The following is a 17827-nucleotide window of genomic DNA, read 5'->3' as shown; positions in this document are numbered from 1 at the left end:
CCGGCGCCTCAAATGTACTTGGCGATAAAGTCGTTCGCCTTTTCAAACACCTGCATCTTGGTCGAGTCGCCGTAGACGCCTGGGATGAGGTCGAAGCCGCTGTGGATGCAAAGTATCAGCTGACGTGCTCAGGCGCACGTCGACAGTCTGAACGAGCCAGGCAGCAGTTCACTCGAACCCTCCAGCCAGGCGAACGACCGCGCTAGTGCGCTTGGAAGATGGCAAGAAAGCTGCAACTCACTGGTTCGCCCCCTTCTCCTCGATGAGTTCCGCATCGACACCCGCATCCTCGAGCACCTTGACCAACTCCTCCGACAGCGCAAACGGAACCATCAAGTCGTCGCTCCCGTGCACGCACACCGTAGGCGGGATGTGCTCCTTCTTCGGCTCCTTCGCACTCTTGACCAGCTCCGTACCGACATAGCGCTTGAGCTCGGCAGGCGGGTTCGAGAAGTCGATAGGCTCGGCGACCCGGGTCGACCAGGGGAGGACCTTGCCCTCCTGGATGGCGTAGAAGCACGCACGAGTGCGGTTGAACGCCTCCATCGTCGCAAAGTTGACTTCGGCGGGAGAGTGCGAGACGACGGGTCCGTTGCGGTCGAGGTGAGAGGAGACTTCGTCGTAGGGGATGTGGCCGGAGGGGAACTGGACGGGAGCGTTGTAGGAGGGGTGGAGGAGGTCGACGCAGCCGTAGAGCGAGTAGCAGACGCGTGGAGGCGGCGAGAGGGTGTACGCTGCAAAGACTGCGAGTGCGCCGCCTGGAGAGGAGAAGAGTTCTGGTCAGCTGCCCATGCGAACGTGCTTCATCTACGTCGCAGAGCAGACAGGTGCGGTTCCACATCCACGAGTCGTTGCGTTCGTTTGGAAGCGACGCCACGCACCTGCGCTGGATCCGCTCACCGCCAACCTCTGCCCATCGACCTTTCCACCTCCAAGCACCTCATCCAACTTCCCGCTCCTGACAAACTCGCACCCGCCGCGGATATCCTGCACACAGTCTTCGAGCGTGACTTGCGGGACGAGGCGGTAGTCGAGCGCGACGAAGGCCCAGCCGCGAGAGAGGGTCGCATGGAGGTTGACGTCGGACCAGTCGGAGCTGGCGCCGTCAAAGAAGCCTGGCAGGGGTGACAGGGTGTCGTAGAGTTGCGTCGAAAGCAGCACGGTCGAACACAAGGTCAGCGAACGCTCGTTAAACGCCAAGTGGGGGAGTCGAAAAGGGCTCGGGACGAGTTGAGCGAGAACAAGGGCAGCGCACCTCCTCCGTGGATCCAGACGACGACGGGTACACCCTTGCCTCCCTCCTTGACGTGTTCCGCGGGCGGCAAGTGGCAGTCGAGGTGGACTTTGTGTCCGTTCGCTTCTTTGAAGGCGACGGTGAGCGTCGGAGTCGCGCGGGACATGGCGGGGCGTGCGGTAGGCGTGGCAGGTCAAGCGAGTATTGTTGAGCAGGCGCGGGCTGTCAGCGAGTCCAGCGAGAGCGAGTCGAGCGAGGAAGCGAAGCGGAAGAGGAAGACCCGGCGAGGAGGAGCGAGTGGGGACAGCTTTCGACAAAGGCGAGCGATGGCGCGGCCAGAAGCAATGTCGAGGTCTCCAGAAGACTCGTAGCTCATTGACGAACCCGGGCGGAAGCCAGACGAGGAGACACGCGAACCACCACCTCGAAGAGAACAACTCGAAACTGTCCATTCCCTGCACAAACAGCCGCACATCCCCTCTGCCGCGCCTACTGCGCCCCACCACCAATCTGCTGACCCAACCGCATCCCCGTCGCCTTGTCCCAATCAAGCTTGCTCCTCGTCTTCGGCAGCGCGCGCCTCAGGCCGCGGAAGCTGGCGTCCGACAGGTCGTTGTATGTTTCGCCGAGCTGGCGCTGGAAAGACGATTCGGTTGCTTTGATGGAAGCGACGACGGATTCGGGCGAGGGCGAGGGGGAGAGGGTCGCGGAGGACTTGAGCGTCGTCGAGAGCTGGACGTTGCCTGCGACAAGCACGAGCATCTCCATCAACTCAGGACCCTTTGTGAAGGTACAGATATGAAAGCGAGCCCTTTGACGCACCCTGCTCATAGTAGTGGATGTTGATCTGCGCCGTGCCCTCGAGCGTCCCCTTCGCATAGTCGAGCTGGTACGTCGAGCGCCACCGACCGGTCCTGCTTAGCGAGCGCACAGCGTACTACACGTCAGCTCAACGCTCAAGGCGAAGATCGGAACCGACAGCTGCCTGCGGGCGAACGCACCAGTAGTTACTCGGGTTGTATTTGTTGCCGACGAAGTACAGGCCGAATAGTCGCGACGGGCGTGGTTGAGGCAGCTCGGGTGCAGCATCCTCCGTCGTCGAAGCAGGCGGCTCCTCCTCAACTTCAGCGGGAGCCGTAGCAGGCGTTCCGACATCCATCTTGTCGTCCTCGACCGCCTCCGCACTTTTCCCCTTCTCTTCCGCCTCGGCCTCCTTCGCCTCCGCCTCCTCCGCCGAAGTCCCAGTCGGCGCCGCCCCCTCTCCACCAACCGTCTCAACTCCCTCCTCAGGCAACGCCTTCTCGACCTCCTCAGCCGTGTCAGCTGCTACATCCGCTACCTCCTCCTTCCCGCCTTCGACGTCCTGCGCGATCGAGCCTGTTTCACCCGTCCCTTCTGGCTCCGCGGCTTTCTCCTCGGACGTGGGAGCAGCGGCAGGCTCAGGAGGCGGGTAGGCCGGGTCGGGGAGAGTGTAGACTGCTGCGACGCCCGAAGCGTAGTGGTTCGCGACGTAGGACGAGAGAAGCTTGTCGAGTGAGGTGCGCAGGGTGGAAGTCTCGCTGTCGAATGGGGAGGTGTGTGGCGAGGCGGACGAGGCGAGCTGTGAGAGGCGAGAGCTGTAAGTGAATCTACCCGCTGCAAGTACGCATAGCAAACCTGCGGAGGTTCATCATGCGACGAAAAATAGCGAAAGACTCACCCCCTTGAGATGATCAAATACAAACTCCTTTCCCTCCCTCAGCTGAACATGCCTCTCCGTCCCTTCCTCCTCGCCCGCACCCTCCACCCTCGAGGCAGGCGTAACGAGCACCTTCTTCCCCTCACTTTCAACAACCGTGAACTGCTCGGCGTTGTGCTTTGTCAGAGCTGGGAGCAGGCCAGACTCGATTTGGGAGTCGGAGAGGCCGGAGGAGGAGAGGATTGCGCGCAGGTCGGAGAGGACGTCGTTCACTGCGCGGCGCGATCGGTCAGCGTTCGTTCAAGAGTCTGGACACCTCAGAGAGGCTTGCATGAGCGAGGTGCCGCCCGAACCCCCTCTCAAGCCAGACCGCAAGCGAACGAGAAACGAGCAAACACACCTTCTCCTGGCGGGCTCTGGAGCAGGAACGTCGAAGCAGCGTCTAGGCGAGCTCGTGCATCGGACATGGCGGGCGTCGTTATGAGAGGAAGGGAGCGAGGGAGGATGAGGTGGGGAGGTGACGATGAGGATGAGAAGTGGGTGGGAAGGGTGCGGGACAGGCTGGCTGTGATCGGTAGAGCGAGTAGACAGTCACTGAAGCTGACTGAGCTCGTTCAGCAGCGAAAGCGCACGAAGCAGCGAATGGTCGAGGGCGAAGGAGCGAACCGGACGCTCGCTCAAGACGATGGAGAAGCACAGCGGCGAAGCAGGCGTCGTAGCAGCTCGCCAGGGACAACGTACGTCTCTCGAGGACGAGCGACGAGCGCAGGGTAGGGAGCGAGTGTCTACGGGAGTCTGGCAATACAACAAACGGCGCCAAGGATCGCTCGTCTCGCCTGCACAGCGGCCGAGCTGGCGCATCGAGCGATGAAAGGACGTGAAAGAAGGGTATGCGTGGCTGGGAACAAGAGGCGGGAGGCAAAGTAGCTGGAAAGGCGACGAGGAGTCAGTTTGGTTCGGGTTGAAGGAGGGAGCGCTCAGCCAGACTCACTGTCCGTAAGAGCGAGCGAGCGAGCTAGTCCTCGAGAATGGATCACGGCGACAGGGGAATCGAGCCGTTGCTGCGAGCCATGAACCAGGTCAGCAAGCTCCGTCTCGGCGGATGCAGATTTGCGACGCACAAGATTCCCGTCAGACTCGCAGTCGGCAGCATTGTCGGAGGGCGGACGGTGAGGAACATCCTGTGAGAATCGCAGTCAGCTGATCAGTCTCGGCCACCACCCGAAAGGGAGCAAAAACCGGCAGACTCGGCGCGGGAACTCACCTCGGCTTCTTCCCATTGACGTCGACAGCCTGCAACGCATACGCCGCATGGTTCGTATCAATCCCGATCTTCCACGAGTTCCACACCTCGAATTGGGCGAATTCGGTCAGGACGTTCGTAGTCGGGCTGCAGGGGTTTTGTGTCTGGACGCGGCCGTCCATCGCGAAGGGAGAGGGGTCCATCGTGAGTGAGTTGTTCGGGTGGAGGGCGTACTGCGTGCGCGAGCGCGTCAGCGAGGGAAGCAGATGAGGAAGCGTGGGCGCGACTCACGGTGCCGTGCTGCCACAAGACGACCGCGGTCGGGCAATCCGGTCGCGAGGCTGTGCGCGGTACTGCATCAGCGCTGCTGTCACCTCAGAGACGTGTGTGCGGACGCACCGTTGGCGTTGAAGCGGTACTGGGCCATCTCGAAGTAGCCGTCGTCGGTGAACGAGTACGAGATGCCCGTGTTCGAGGGGTAGATGAACGGCCGGTCGTTGTTCATCGGGTCGGCGAAGCTCTGCGCGCGGGCAAGGTGTACGGCGGGAAGTTACGGAGTGCGAGAGGGAAAGCGGGACGAAGGGATGGAGGAAGGGAGGAAGCGAAGTCAGCAAGGTGCTCCCGGCGCATCGGCGAGCTGCTTAGCGCTCAGTGCGTCAGTGTGCTCATCTCCCGCGTCCTTCAAGCCCCGTCGTCGCAGTCGGCCATTCCGCTCCGTTCACGCCGCCTCATCGAACGAGGAATCCGTCAACAGCGAGTAAGCGAGTTCGAGGCCTGCCCAGCCGCCACAGCATTCTCCCGTTCTCGCAAGCCTCAGTCCATCTACCCTCAGGACCCCAGGGCGAAAGCCAGAGCGATGGCCTCTTCGAAACCGTTGACCGAGCAAGTACCCTCTGCTCGCCGCCAACAACCCCGATGCTCCTTGTCACAGCCCAGTCGGAACGTGCACCGACTCACAGGTCCCGTTACGACCGCGCCGCTCCCGCTGGACCAAGTGCCGGTGAGCGAGGTCGCGTTCGATGTGATGTCCTGGGCGGCGACGAGGGGCGCCGAGAACGCGAGTGCGGCGCTCAGAGTCGACAGCAGTGTTCGCAGCATGGTCGCGGGAGGTCTCTGGGTCTGTCCAGGCTGTCAGAGCGGAGTAAAGCGGTGTGAGCGACTTGGCCAACAGTTGTAATCAGCTCATTACACTCGACTTTGTATTCAGCTCATTACAACTCGGTATCTCCTCGTCAACTCGACTTGGCGAGTCGGGACAAGGCTGTACGTGACCAGAAGACTCGCACGAGTACGACGAGACCACCGCCAGCCCCGCTCGCCGTGTTGACTTTGGCTCGAACGCGTCCTCGACACGCTCTCTTGTTGACAACTCGCTCGCCTCGCATTCTCTGCGCCAGACAGGCTCACTCGCCATGCCGCCCGGCGCATTCCGCGCTGCTGGATCCGCCAACGCCGCTCAGCCGCCCACAGGAGCCGCCGCGACGCCGACTCAGCAACCTCTTGCCGTCAGGACCAACACGACTGGCTCGACCGCTTCGAGGGGCAGTGCGGGCAGTGGAGCGGGTGCAGGGACGAAGAAGGGGCCGCAGGAGATGCCGGGCAGTGTCGCGGGCCGGGTCGTGCAGGTTGTCGCGGCATCGGGTCCTTCGTCGTCCGGTGCGTCCCCTCGACAGTCGCTTCCTCCCGAGATATCCAGCTGATTCTGCTCGTTCACTCTCACAGCACACCCAGTCGTTACGCGAGTCGGCTGCCACACCCCCATGCCCTTCACACCCCACGCTGGTCCTTCCTCCCGCCCTCACACACCTCTCACCTCGCTCAACCCAACCTCGAACGCGCCCTCGAACCTTCAGCGACAGTCCACGTCGACCACCGCACTCGGACCGAAGAGCAGCACCGGCGAAGTAGTCGTCTCCTCCCACTTCGCCGCCAAACCCGCTCCTCTTCCCGCCTCGACTTCCTCTTCTTCCCTCGTCATCCCCGCCAAGCGCCCCTCGCCCTCTTCACGGAAAGGAAAAGAGCGCGCCTCTCCGCGCGGCGCCGCGGGAGGGGAAGAAGACGAATTCGACGAGCTGGACGAGGACATAGAGAATGTCGATCCGGTCAAGGCGCTTGGCCTCCCTCCGAGTGGTCAGGCGGCGCTCCTCCTACAGCAGCAGCGCGAGCAGGAAGAGACGAGGAGGAAGAAGCCTCGTGTTTCGGACGACTCGGGGTACGGGACGGCCGAAGCGGGAGGGAGCGGGATTGAAACGGGAATGGAGAAGGAGGAAGTGCCTGAGAGCGAGCACGAAGGAGAAGGGGAGATGTTGGTGGGTGCAGTGGCGAGGGCGAGCCCGGAGAAGGGTGGCGCGGTCTCGAGGTCGTCGGGACAGCCGGCGCAGGCGATGGAGGGTGCCGACGTACGTTCAGCTTTCTTCGATCCTCTCTCGTCGTTGCTGACGGATCTTCCCGATGCAGCCCTCGTCGCACATTGCGATCGAGCTGCTCTCGTTCACCGAGCGCCGCGCATCGCTCATGCAAGAGTTCCTCGAGATCGCGGAGAGCGGGACGGGCAGGTCGAAAGGCGGGCGAGACGATGGCGAGTTGCGCTTGACGCTGTGCGCAAAGTCCTCTTTCTCATCCTCGTTACTTGCTGCTGACCCGCCCCGCACGGCCTGCGACAGCTCCTACGTCGACGAACGACTTGCCGAATACCGCGCCCAACTCCTGGCATCCGGCACGCAACTCTCGGACGTCCAGATCGAGACCGAGAAGCGCGCCAACATGCTTGAAGAGCTGCTCGAAGTGCTCGCGAGCGGAGGAGGGAGGAGCAGCATGGGAAACGATGAGGACTTTTTGCGGCACAACCTGTGCGTTCGCTCTGCGTCCTCAACGAACTCGACGTATTGACCACTGGTCTCGCGCAGCTCGTGGCTCGACACTCGCATCGCCAAGCTCAAAGCCAACCCCTTCGCCTTCGCTTCTGCTTCCCCTCGCCCCGGCTCCGCCATCCGCCCTCCCCTTCCGAACCATCGCATGTCTTCACTCCTTCCCTCAGGCATCGCCCCCTCTCCGACGCATCAACACCCCCTCGCTCGACCGTTCAGTCCCGCTCATGCGAATGGCTTCTCACCTGCTGTGGGCTATCACCCCTCGCCAACACTCGCTTCGGGACTCTCGAACCGCGGCCTGGGAGTGGGACCGGCGCCGCAAAAGGCCAGCTCGACGACGAGCGGGACCGAGAGTCAGAATAGCGCGACGTTGGCTGCGATGGCAGCGAGGAAAGGTCGCGAGGAAGCGCAGGGCGACGGGCACGAGCGGATGGAGGCGGTCGGTTCGAAAGTCGCGACGCCAGCGACGGCGCGCTTCAGGCCGGCGGGAGGTGCTGCGGCGGATCAGTCGTTCGAGGGCGGTGGCTCGACCTTCGCAGGCTCGGCCAACAAGCGTAACGGTTCCACGTCGACCGGCTTCCACCCCAACGCGAACGACGACGTTTCGGCTCTCCTCGACGGCGTTGACTTTGACGGCGACCTCGACACGCAGGAGGAGAGCCTCGAGATCGTCGAGTCTCCCGCTCCTCGTCCGCCCGCCTCAAGGGCGAAGAAGCCCCCTTCTGGTCTCGGCCTAGGTGCGCCGGTCGTGCGACTCGACAGTCCGCCACCGCGATACGAGCCGCCTCAGCAGCGCCAGCAGCCCGCTCGACTTCCTCCTCCCGCCGCCCAGAACCGCACCGTCTCGGCTGTCTCGACCGCGAGCGACCTCATCATCGAGGAGCCGCGCGCCGCCGTCGCCTCGACGAGCAAGACCGTCGCCAAAGCTGCGCCCGCTGCCAAGCCCAAGGCGCTTCACCCCTGGACAAAGGACGTCTTCAAGGCGCTGCGGCAACGCTTCGGCCTCAAGTCTTTCCGCACGAACCAGGAGGAGGCGATCAACGCGACGCTCGCCGGACGAGACGTCTTTGTCCTCCTCCCGACCGGCGGTGGCAAGTCGCTCTGCTTCCAGCTCCCGGCCGTCGTCTCGACCGGCGTCACCTCGGGCGTCACAATCGTCGTCTCCCCTCTCCTCTCGCTCATCTCCGATCAGACACGTGCGCTGTACGACAAGGACATCCCCGTAGTCTTCCTCAACTCGACGATGCCCGCTGCAGACAAGAAGTTCGTGATGAGCTGCCTCAAGAACGATCCGCCCATGGCCTGCCTCGCCTACGTAACGCCCGAGCAGGTGCGCTCTCCGCTGACTTCGTCAAGCGCTCCCGCTGACTCGCTCGCTCGCCCACTTCACGCAGATCGTCAAGTCAAAGGCTTTCCAGAACCTTCTCGCCGACCTGTACAACCGCAAGCAGCTCGCCCGCTTCGTCATCGACGAGGCGCACTGCGTCAGCTCGTGGGGACACGACTTCCGTGCGTTGCATTCTTCGTTTCTGCGAGACTTGCGCGCTGACTCCTCCTCGCAGGCCCCGACTATAAGGAGATGGGCACCCTCAAGCGCGACTACCCGGGCATCCCCCTCATCGCCCTCACCGCCACGGCGAACGACCGCGTCAAGCAGGACGTGATGACCAACCTTCGGATGGACCGCCCTCTCATGCTCACCTCGTCCTTCAACCGCGCCAACCTCAAGTACTTCGTCCGCAAGAAGACTCGCTCCGTCCTCTCCGACATTGCCGACTTCATCAAGGGCGAGCATGCCGGCGAGTCCGGCATCATCTACTGCTCGTCGAAGAAGCAGTGCGAGGACACGGCCGAGCGACTTCGCCGCGAGCACCGGATCAAGTGCATGCACTACCACGCCGGGATGGACAAGGACGATCGCTTGCGCGTCCAGGTGCAGTGGCTGTCGGGCGAGATCCACGTGATCTGCGCGACCATCGCGTGAGTCGCACACTCTTCGCTCATTCAGCGCACTCGAACTGACTGCCTCTCGTCCCTCGCAGCTTCGGCATGGGCATCGACAAGCCCGACGTCCGCTTCGTCTGCCACTACACGCTCTCGCAAAGTCTCGAGGCGTACTATCAAGTGCGTTCGCAGTTCGCCTCGTCGAGCGGGACTATTCAGCTGACACTCGCCGCTCGCAGGAAACGGGTCGTGCTGGTCGCGACGGGCAGACGTCGGTCTGCGTGCTCTACTACGCCTACGCCGACACCAAGCTCATCATGCGGCTCATCGACGAAGGCGATGGCACGCCCGAGCAGAAGGACCACAACCGCGCCAACCTCCGCCGCGTCGTGCAGTACTGCATGAACGAGACCGACTGCCGTCGTTCGCAAGTCCTCCACTACTTCGGCGAGCAGTTCCCGCGCGAGCAATGCCACAAGACGTGCGACAACTGTCTCGCGCCGAAGAACGTCGAGCACCGCGACATCACCGACCTCGCCAAGGATGCCACGCAGCTCGTCAAGGCGATCCAGAAGGACAAAGGCGTCACGATGCTCTACGCCATCGACGTCTTCCGCGGCAGCAAGACCCAGAAGGTGCGCCGGAGTCGGCTGTTTCTCTCGCTCGTCCCGCTCGCTGACTGAAGCTCCCGCGCAGATCGCCGGCGCTGGTCACGACAAGCTCGCACACGCCGGCAAAGGCTCGAGCATCGACCGCGGCGACTGCGAGCGTCTCTTCCAGCTTCTCGCCGCCGAACAGGTCCTCGGCGAGCGCTACGAGCGCAACGGTCTGGGCTTCACCAACGCCTACGTCACGCTCGGTCCGCGCGCTCAGCAGTTACTCTCCGGCAAGCTCTCGCTCCAGATGGGCTTCACAAAGGGCGGCAAGTCTGGCGGTGGCGGCAAGAAGGGCAAGGCGCCCGCGAAGCAGAAGACGATCGACGAGTCGTACGACCACGAGCAGTACGGCGGCGAGTACGTCGACGAGCTGTACGACGAGACGACGGGCGTGTACGACGAGATCGAGGAGGAGTGGTACGTCGTCGCCTGCTTACCTCGTTGCAAGACGTCGCTGACATGATTAGTCGACGCAGGGACCACCTCGGACGCCGCGTCGTCCGCTCATCGACCTCGGGTTCGCTCAACGGCGCTGCGAAGGTTGGGCAGGAAGACGAGACGCAGGTCCTCTTCCGCCAGCTTCTCGACGTTCGCAATCAGGTGCGATTGTGTCATTCTCTCGATCTGCAAGCCTTCCGCTAACCTAGAATGGCGAGCAGACGGCGACCGACGAGGACTGCGACGCCGAAGGCATCATCTCGGAAGAACTCCTCCAGGTGCGCTGCACGCTGTTCGCCTCTTCATTTCCCAGCTTGCAACTCTCTCCTTGCCAGGTCATCGCCGCCATGAAGCCGACGAGCTACCGCGAGCTCGCTGCGTGAGTCGGTACCCCTCCCGTCTTGTGCTTTCCCGCTGACGGTCGCCTTTGCAGCATCGAGGAGCTCACGGACGAGCAGATGGATTGGTTCAGCCATTCGCACGCCAAAGTCCTCTGCATCGAAGCGGTCCGCAAGGCTCGCTCCAAATCGAGGGAGACGGACAAGGCGGCGATGGCTCCGCCGAAGAAGGTCGCGTCGAACGCTTCCAGTTCAACCTCGCGCGGTCCTGCTGGCGCCGGCGCTGGCAAGACAAGTGACTCGTGCGTCCAATTTCCTCTTCGCTCGTCTCACCCACCGCGACTGACCGTTCTTGCTGCGCAGTCGCTCGACTGCCTCGACTTCGGCGGAACCATCCGCCTCGACGTCTCGCGGGATCCGCAAGCCCGCACAGCCGCTCAATCTCTCGGCGTTCGCGTACAGCGGCGGGGCGGCCGGCGGCGGCGCGAAGAGGGCGGGCGGCGTAGCGGGCGGGAGGAGCGGAGGAGGGAGCGGTGCTATCAAGGCGATGCCGATCGTCAAGCGGTAGAGACGGAGAACGGTTGCTTCTCAGCTCGCATGTCCTGTTGTTGTCTCGTACTTCGTGGAAGTCAATGCATTCTTTCGTTCCAACGCAATCTCTTCTTTTCGGTTGCGCGGAGCGGTACTCGCGAGGTTTCGAGTTGCACATGCAAAAGCTACTTGAGAGACGAGCCGAAGAGTGAGGGAGCCTGCGAGGACTCGGATCAACTGGAGTTCGAAAAGCAGAAAGCGGAGGAAGCGACGAACCTTGCTCCGGATCTGCGACGGCTCGATGGACGAGACACCGCGCGCGTACGTTTTGGTTGTCAAGACGAGCTCGTCGTAGATGATGGCGGGCGCCTTCTTGCCATGCAGCGTCGAGGACGGGTGAATCGCGACGAGCTGCGGAGGGAGAAGCGGGTCAGGAAGACAGAGCAAAGTTATCGGCACACTGCACGCACCTGTTTCGTCATCGTATGCCGATACGACCCGTCCTCCTGCCTGAGTGCCGTGTTAGCGAAGAGACCGCCGATGAGGGCGTTCAAGACCGGCTCCGCCTCGTCCCCCGCGCTCGCATCCGGATCGCCCAGCTTCAACCGCTGTGCACGCTCGAGCAGCTGTTTCCGCGCGTCCAGGACCGACGACATCGCTTTGAAGCTGATGAAGTTGTCCTTGCACCACTGCTTCCGCTCGTCCTTGCCGTCGAGCTCTTCGTATGCCCGCAAGATGTTGAGCAGCATCATGTGGTCGCCAGTGCGGTGGACGAATTTCTGTCGAGCTGCGTTGGCGGCGTCGCGGGTCGAGCTGGTGTTGATGAGGAGCTGGTCCTTCGAGCCGAGCAGCGAGACGAGGTCAATGATTTCGCGAGGGCAGCCCTCGACGAAGGAGGCGACGAGGACACGGGCGTAGACAGGGTCGAGAGGAAGTTGCGCCATCTGGCGGCCGAGCGGCGTGATCTTGCCGCGCTTGTCGAGCGCGTTCAGGCCGATGAGCGTGAGGAGGGCGAACTTGACTGCCCGCACGACGAACAGGTCAGTGAGGGAGTGGCCGAGAGCAGAAGAGAATCACGCACTCGACTCGACGTCGGGCGGGTCCATGAAGCTGAACTTGAACACGTCGTCTTGGCCGGAAGCGAGGAGGTGCAGGATGGCGAAAGTGAGCGAGACGCGCTGGATCTCGGGCTGGGAGCGCTTCTCGAGCCCGTTGTAGGTCGCCTCGGTGTAGAGGCGGAAGCAGAAGCCGTCGGTCTGCGCGAGAGAGTGTAAGTTGGGGCGTCGACGACGAGACGAAGCGAAGACTGCTGCGCACTTCACGACCAGCACGACCAGCGCGCTGCTTCGCCGAGGACTGCGAAATGCTCTCTGTGACGAGCGAGTCGATGCCTGTGCGAGGGTAGCGAGGTCAGCCTTCGACAGATCCCCATCCCGTCCTCGTGCTGCAAGCGAGATCGCAACGCACCGGTTCCCGCGTGATACCGCTTCTCTTTCGCGAGTCCGCAGTCGATGACGTACTTGACGCCCGGAATCGTGACGGACGTCTCGGCGATGTTGGTCGCGAGAATGACCTTGCGAGTGCGAGGTGGGGATGGGAGGAAAGCTTTCGCCTGTTCGGCGGCGTGGAGCTTGGCGTAGAGAGGCGTGACGAGGAGCTGGAGGGCGAGAAGAGCGAAGTGAACGAGGGCGGATGTCGGGTCGCAAGACGGAGAGGCGAGGCGAGCGGAGCGTAAGTTGGCGAAAGCGAGACGAGAGGCGGGCAAGGAGTCAGCATCATCAACGCGAGTAAAGCAGCACTTCGCCGCGTACCTCCTCGGCGTCCGGGTATTCTTTCTGCAAGCTCGGCAGAAAAGACTTGATCGACGCCGCCAGTCCCTCAATCTCTTCCTGACCTGCGAGCGGAATGCAGGGAGCGTCAGACGCAAGCGCAAGAGACCGAGAGATTGTGCGCGACGCACCTGGGAGGAAGACGAGGATGCTGCCTGGCGGATAGCGCATGTGGATCTGGTAGACGGTCTTGAGCGCCGCGTCGAGAAAGTCGGGTTGCGGTTCTTCGGCGTAGTGGATCTTGACCTTGTGCTGTCGTCCGGCGACGTAGAGGACGGGAGCTCTGTGCGCGAGAGAACGGGTCAGCTGGAAGAGCGAGACGGGCGGGAACACGGCGAACGCACCGGTCGAAGAAGTCGCTGAAGCGCTTCGCGTCGATCGTCGCCGACATGACGACAATCTTGAGCTCCGTCGGATCCCTCTCCTCGGCGCTCTTCTTCCCGTCCGCCTCGCCGTTCGCGACGACCCCGTTCGCCTTTGCCTTTCCCTTCGACTTTGCCTGCTCCGCCTTCCACGCGCGCACCTTCTCCTTCCGCCGCTTCTGGATGTCCTTCAGGAAGCCCATCAACATGTCGGTTCGCAAGCTGCGCTCGTGCGCCTCGTCGAGAACCACGACATCGTACGCCTCGAGGTCGCGGTCGCCCAGCATCTCCGCCAACAGCGCGCCGTCCGTCGCGTACGTCAAGCGCGTGGTGCGGCTCGTTTTGTTGTCGAAGCGGACGGTGTAGCCGACGAGTCCGCCGGTTTGGGTGCCGCATTCGGCGGAGACGCGCTGGGCGAGCGAGATGGCGGCGACTCGGCGAGGCTGGGTGCAGACGATGCGCGGGCCGGCGCAGGGGATCTCGGAGCGCAGGATGTATTGCGGGATTTCTGAGGGCGGAGCGAGCGGACGGATCAGTTGAGAGTGGGCGGATCCGAGTTGCGCGAGCTGTACTCACGAGTCGTCTTTCCGGAACCCGTCTCGGCAAGCACGATTACCGTGTCGTTGTCCGCAATCCCCTTCAGGATGGCATCCTTGCCTGCGGATGCGAGAATCTGGTTAGTACTCGCTTGAGAGTTCGAGGAGGTGAACGAACGCACCCTGGAAGACTGGCAGCTTCTCCCGCTCTGGCCTGAGTCGCTGCGCCTCCTCCTTCGCCTTGCGCTTCTGCTCTGGTCCCCACGCCGCCCTGCGCTTGACGCCGCCGTTCCCGTTCACCTGCGGACTCGCCTCTCCCGCGCCGTTCGCACGCTCCTTTGCCTCCTGCTCGGCTTCCTCGTCGAATACGACGAGTTTGCGCTTCTTTGGCGGCGCGGGCGACCCTGCCGTGCCGTTGGGCGGTGGCCGCTTGAGCGAGTCGAGCTTGTGCGGTGAAGCGGCTGCAGGAGCGGGAAACGCGGGCTTGGGCGGTGCGGCGGGCGTCTCGGCGGGCTCAGGTGAGCCAAACTTGATCCTCGATGGCATCCTGGCGCTCAGGAGAGCTTGACAGCGGTGGAGTCGACGGTCGAGAGTGGTTGCTCTCCCCTTGGCCTCGTCGTCGACGGCGCACACAGCTCGTGCGCCGCGAGACGCTGCTGCACGCGATTCTACGCTGCTTGTCGACCTGCTCGCACATGTTTGAACCGCTCCCACGCCGTCGAACCTCCTCCCTGCTCCCGTCATCAACTGCTTCGTCGTCTTGGATCCGACGGCTGAGGCGACTCGACGCTCACCGGGATGGCATATAGCTCCGAAGACAGCTCGGACGGCGTCGCACAGAGCGAGCTGAGCTGGAGCGTTGAGGCTGTCGCGCTCTCGATGCAGCTTGACTTTGGGACGAATTGGTACAGCGACCCGTGGGCGTACAGCAGAGCGCAGGCAGCTTGGGTTGAGGCGGAAAACTCTCTCGACAGCGAGGCTTTGTGGGAGGCGAGCTCGCACCTCACGTACGCGGGCATCGACTTGACGGACAAGGGCATCAGGGTGCAGAAGCGTAGCGCCGTGACGGGCTGCTACGACGTCGAGCTCGAGTCGGTGCATCTGGTCGACGCCCGCAGGTACACACGAACGGCCATGGGGAAGAAGGGGGTGGCGCGGAGTGTGGACGACTTTGCAGGGCAGGCGACGGTGCGCGCACTCCCTCTTCTCGACATGCGAGCCACGACCTGACCGTTCTCATTTCTCTCAGGTCGACTGGTTCATTGCCGCCGGCGTGGTTCCCGACTGTGCCGACATCAACTGCGACTCGAACCGCATCCTGCGTGCGTCAGTCATCCGCGCGAGCCACGCGCTACCTACCCCCCCCTGACCGCCTTCTCACACCTGCAGTTGAACGCCGTTTCCGTACTGCGCTCGACAACCGCCACTTGCGCCTGGTCCCGAACGCCGACCTCGTCCTCGTTCGCCTCGTGTCCGAGATCAAGTATCAGGAACGGCGCCTGTCGCCCGCTCCCCTCGTTCCGCAGAAACGAGGATCGCCCGACGACTCGAGCGCGGCAACTCCTCCTATTCGACCCCGCTTTGACGAGTTCTACGACGAGCTCGAGAAGACTGGCGCCGTGTTCCGCCTCTTCGGGACGATCGAGCTGGAAGATCCTATCATCGTCCGCACGATGCGCAAGGCTGAATCGTTCAAAGTCGAGGGGATCAACCTCGACTCGGCTCGTCGCGCAACGATCGCGTCCCGTGCAGAGACGGCGGACGTCCCGGACTCGGAGTACGCGGTCTTCCCGCCACTTCGCGTCCCCGTCTCGATGAATTGCCTGATCTACGCGGTCAAGGACACGGTCGAGATCGGGTCGCCTGCGTCGTACGACGTCTACGACGAGACGCGCGTGCGTTTTCGTGCCTCGGCCCGCTCGCGCTGCTCGACATCGCTGATCAGTTCCGCCTGCAGCGCCTCCAAGGCATCATCCAGCTCCTCGTCTTCTACTGGATGCTCGACGACGACTCGACAGAGGCAGACATCCGCCGCCTCCTCGACCAGTTCCGCCAACGCGTCCTGTCAGACTATCCCGGCACGTTCTGGGCCAACAACATCCACGACCTCGGCTCCTTCACCTACGCCGATCTCGCTTCGCACGTCTCGCTTCCCGAAAACGCCATCGACACACGCACCGCGCGCCCACCGCGTCGTCCGGGTCGTCGGCGTGCTCCGGGCCAAGCGCGCGACTCGCCGGTCCAGCCCATGAGCGGCGTCGAGACTGAGGTCATGAACCTCGGCGCGGTCACCTTGCGGCAGCACGACACGACTCTTTTGCCGCACACGCACGACGACTCGGCCGGTTCTTTGTAGTCCTCCCTTCCCCGCGCCCCTCCCGCCCTGCCCAAGTCCAGGCCCGTCTCTCCCAAGTCCGATCACCTGCAGCAGTACCTCCGCGACACGTCCTACATTCACGACTTGGACCTTTCGAAGCCAATCCGCTAGTTCAGTTTCCCGTCGCTCGTAGCTTTTGCCTCTCTCCCGTCTCACGTTGTGCGCTGTTGTTTGTGCACTTTTGTGTTGCAATCATATCTCATCAATTACTCTGCGAAGCTACGCGTGCGAGGGAGGGGAGCATGGCAAGTCAGCGAAGTGCCGCCGCTCAACATCCTCCTCGTCGCTCAGTCCACCTTCCGCTTTGCCTAGCCCTGCTTGTCTGACGGCACACTCAACGGCGCGAGAGACGAGCGGAGTTGCGGGGTGAGATTGCGGTTCCTTCTCGTCGTGCAGATGGAGAGGCGAGGTCAGACGGGCAGAGGCTGGCTCGGGAGGAATGGGGAGGAGCGAGTGATCGAGAGTCGTCGTGAGTGAGCCGGCGGCGTGAAGCGTCTTCAGGAGTGGAGACGATCGACCTGCGATGCGAAAGTCAGCGGTGCAGACCGAGAATCGGAGTTACAAGGAGGAGAACGCACCAGGGAACGGTTTAGGCGACGCATACTGCTGTCAAGGGACTGCAGCTACTACTAGGAGTGCGGAGAAGGTCAGCTAGGCGTGAAAAGCAGCGGAACGAGGCGAATCAACTCGCCTGCCTCCAGACGCCCGTTCCTTCGTTCCTGTCGGATTGACAGCGATGTCGAGGGTCTCTCTGGCTCTTAAGGTCTTCCGCGCGCCGCCAATGCCCGGAGAGCCGGCTTGGAGACGAGCTGAAGGAGTCAGAGGCGGAGAGGGGATCATCGGGGTGGAGAATGAGGGCGACGTCGGAGGGAGGGCAGGGAGCTCGATGTAGCGGGGTTGCGGAGTCGAGAGAGCCTGTATCGGGTCGCTGTAAGCTGCAAAGCGAACGGCGAGATCAGATACTCGAGAAGAGTCAGCGAGTAAGCGAGAAGCGGAAGGAGAGTGCGGAGGCGCACCGTGAGCATCCCGTTTGCGCGCTTCTCGTGCGGTTGCCCCTCATACTCTTCTCCTTGCCGACAAAGCTAACCGTTAACCGTATCCTTCCCGCCTCGCGAGATACAAGCAAGTCGTCTTTGTGCTCGAGAGTCCTACATCCCGCGCTCCTCGCGACTGCGTCCGAGCCCAGCGTGACAGCAGCTGAATTGTAGCATTCTGTTCCAATGTTTGATCGTCAGCACCGTTCGAACGGGGGAGAGAGAGAAACCACGCGCACCTCGTCGCAGAAGTCGAGTGAGCAAGCCAAACACAGCGGCAGTTGCTTCGCGAGCGCGTTCCACTCCGGTTGACAGATCACGTGGCAGCACCATGTAGCCTGAAAGTCTGCCCGCGCCGAGTTGCCGCTGTTTGCTCTGTCGGGTTCAGCGAGAGGTGGGAGAAACAGGCGAGTGACGGCGGCGGCGGGCTGGTAGAGGACAGGGGCGCAGCGAGAGCAATCTAAGGAGGAGCACAGCATCTTCAAGCAACCGTCCGAGCGAGAGCGGTGAGGGTGTCAAGTCCAACCCTCCTCGCGAGTCGCTCCTTGTCCTCCTCGACGACCCTCGCTCCGCTCTGGGGGCTTGCTACGGCCGCCGTTTCTTGCTATCAGCTCACTCAAACGCACTCACGCCTCGACCGCCCGCCGCGCCGCCGCCTAACGCCGTTTCCCGCCCTCGAAGTCCCGGTGCGTATTCCTCGTTCGCTCGGCTTGCACACGGCGTGGGGCGGACTTAGGGTTAGGGTTAGGGTTAGGGT

At 62.9% G+C, this 17827-nt stretch overlaps 6 protein-coding genes across 6 annotated transcripts; 2 read left to right on the top strand and 4 right to left on the bottom strand.

Annotated features, from left to right (window-relative positions):
- Positions 1–8: 8 nt before the first annotated feature.
- Positions 9–1400, bottom strand: RHTO_07403 (peptidase S9, prolyl oligopeptidase; the record flags this gene model as incomplete). Its single annotated transcript, XM_016421059.1, has 4 exons — positions 9–99; positions 242–758; positions 882–1115; positions 1256–1400. The coding sequence occupies 4 exons, from the start codon at positions 1398–1400 to the stop codon at positions 9–11; spliced, it is 987 nt and encodes a 328-aa protein (XP_016274180.1).
- Positions 1401–1723: 323 nt separating this feature from the next.
- On the bottom strand, positions 1724–3379 carry RHTO_07402 (WASH complex, F-actin capping protein, alpha subunit; the record flags this gene model as incomplete). The annotated part of the gene is made up of 5 exons (XM_016421058.1): positions 1724–1977; positions 2057–2148; positions 2236–2834; positions 2934–3184; positions 3313–3379. The coding sequence occupies 5 exons, from the start codon at positions 3377–3379 to the stop codon at positions 1724–1726; spliced, it is 1263 nt and encodes a 420-aa protein (XP_016274179.1).
- A 566-nt stretch (positions 3380–3945) lies between these two features.
- RHTO_07401 (ROT1 protein) lies at positions 3946–5253 on the bottom strand (the record flags this gene model as incomplete). Its single annotated transcript, XM_016421057.1, has 6 exons — positions 3946–3973; positions 4034–4093; positions 4177–4388; positions 4447–4496; positions 4555–4675; positions 5113–5253. 6 exons carry the CDS (start codon positions 5251–5253, stop codon positions 3946–3948), a joined length of 612 nt encoding a protein of 203 aa, XP_016274178.1.
- Positions 5254–5567: 314 nt separating this feature from the next.
- Positions 5568–10969, top strand: RHTO_07400 (bloom syndrome protein; the record flags this gene model as incomplete). The annotated part of the gene is made up of 15 exons (XM_016421056.1): positions 5568–5811; positions 5878–6554; positions 6613–6752; positions 6819–7004; positions 7062–8355; positions 8420–8534; positions 8588–9005; positions 9068–9149; positions 9209–9604; positions 9666–10042; positions 10102–10225; positions 10285–10341; positions 10399–10442; positions 10497–10703; positions 10765–10969. 15 exons carry the CDS (start codon positions 5568–5570, stop codon positions 10967–10969), a joined length of 4566 nt encoding a protein of 1521 aa, XP_016274177.1.
- A 148-nt stretch (positions 10970–11117) lies between these two features.
- On the bottom strand, positions 11118–14205 carry RHTO_07399 (ATP-dependent rna helicase dhx8; the record flags this gene model as incomplete). The annotated part of the gene is made up of 11 exons (XM_016421055.1): positions 11118–11150; positions 11209–11343; positions 11403–11953; positions 12014–12188; positions 12250–12323; positions 12400–12589; positions 12744–12826; positions 12893–13044; positions 13106–13631; positions 13700–13780; positions 13842–14205. 11 exons carry the CDS (start codon positions 14203–14205, stop codon positions 11118–11120), a joined length of 2364 nt encoding a protein of 787 aa, XP_016274176.1.
- Positions 14206–14457: 252 nt separating this feature from the next.
- RHTO_07398 (uncharacterized protein) lies at positions 14458–16015 on the top strand (the record flags this gene model as incomplete). The annotated part of the gene is made up of 4 exons (XM_016421054.1): positions 14458–14847; positions 14909–14981; positions 15049–15554; positions 15617–16015. The coding sequence occupies 4 exons, from the start codon at positions 14458–14460 to the stop codon at positions 16013–16015; spliced, it is 1368 nt and encodes a 455-aa protein (XP_016274175.1).
- Between the last annotated feature and the right edge of the window lie 1812 nt (positions 16016–17827).

Source organism: Rhodotorula toruloides (assembly GCF_000320785.1).
Source record: "Rhodotorula toruloides NP11 unplaced genomic scaffold Scaffold7, whole genome shotgun sequence".
Lineage (NCBI taxonomy): Eukaryota > Fungi > Basidiomycota > Microbotryomycetes > Sporidiobolales > Sporidiobolaceae > Rhodotorula > Rhodotorula toruloides.
This window is presented reverse-complemented; position numbering and strand designations above follow the sequence as displayed.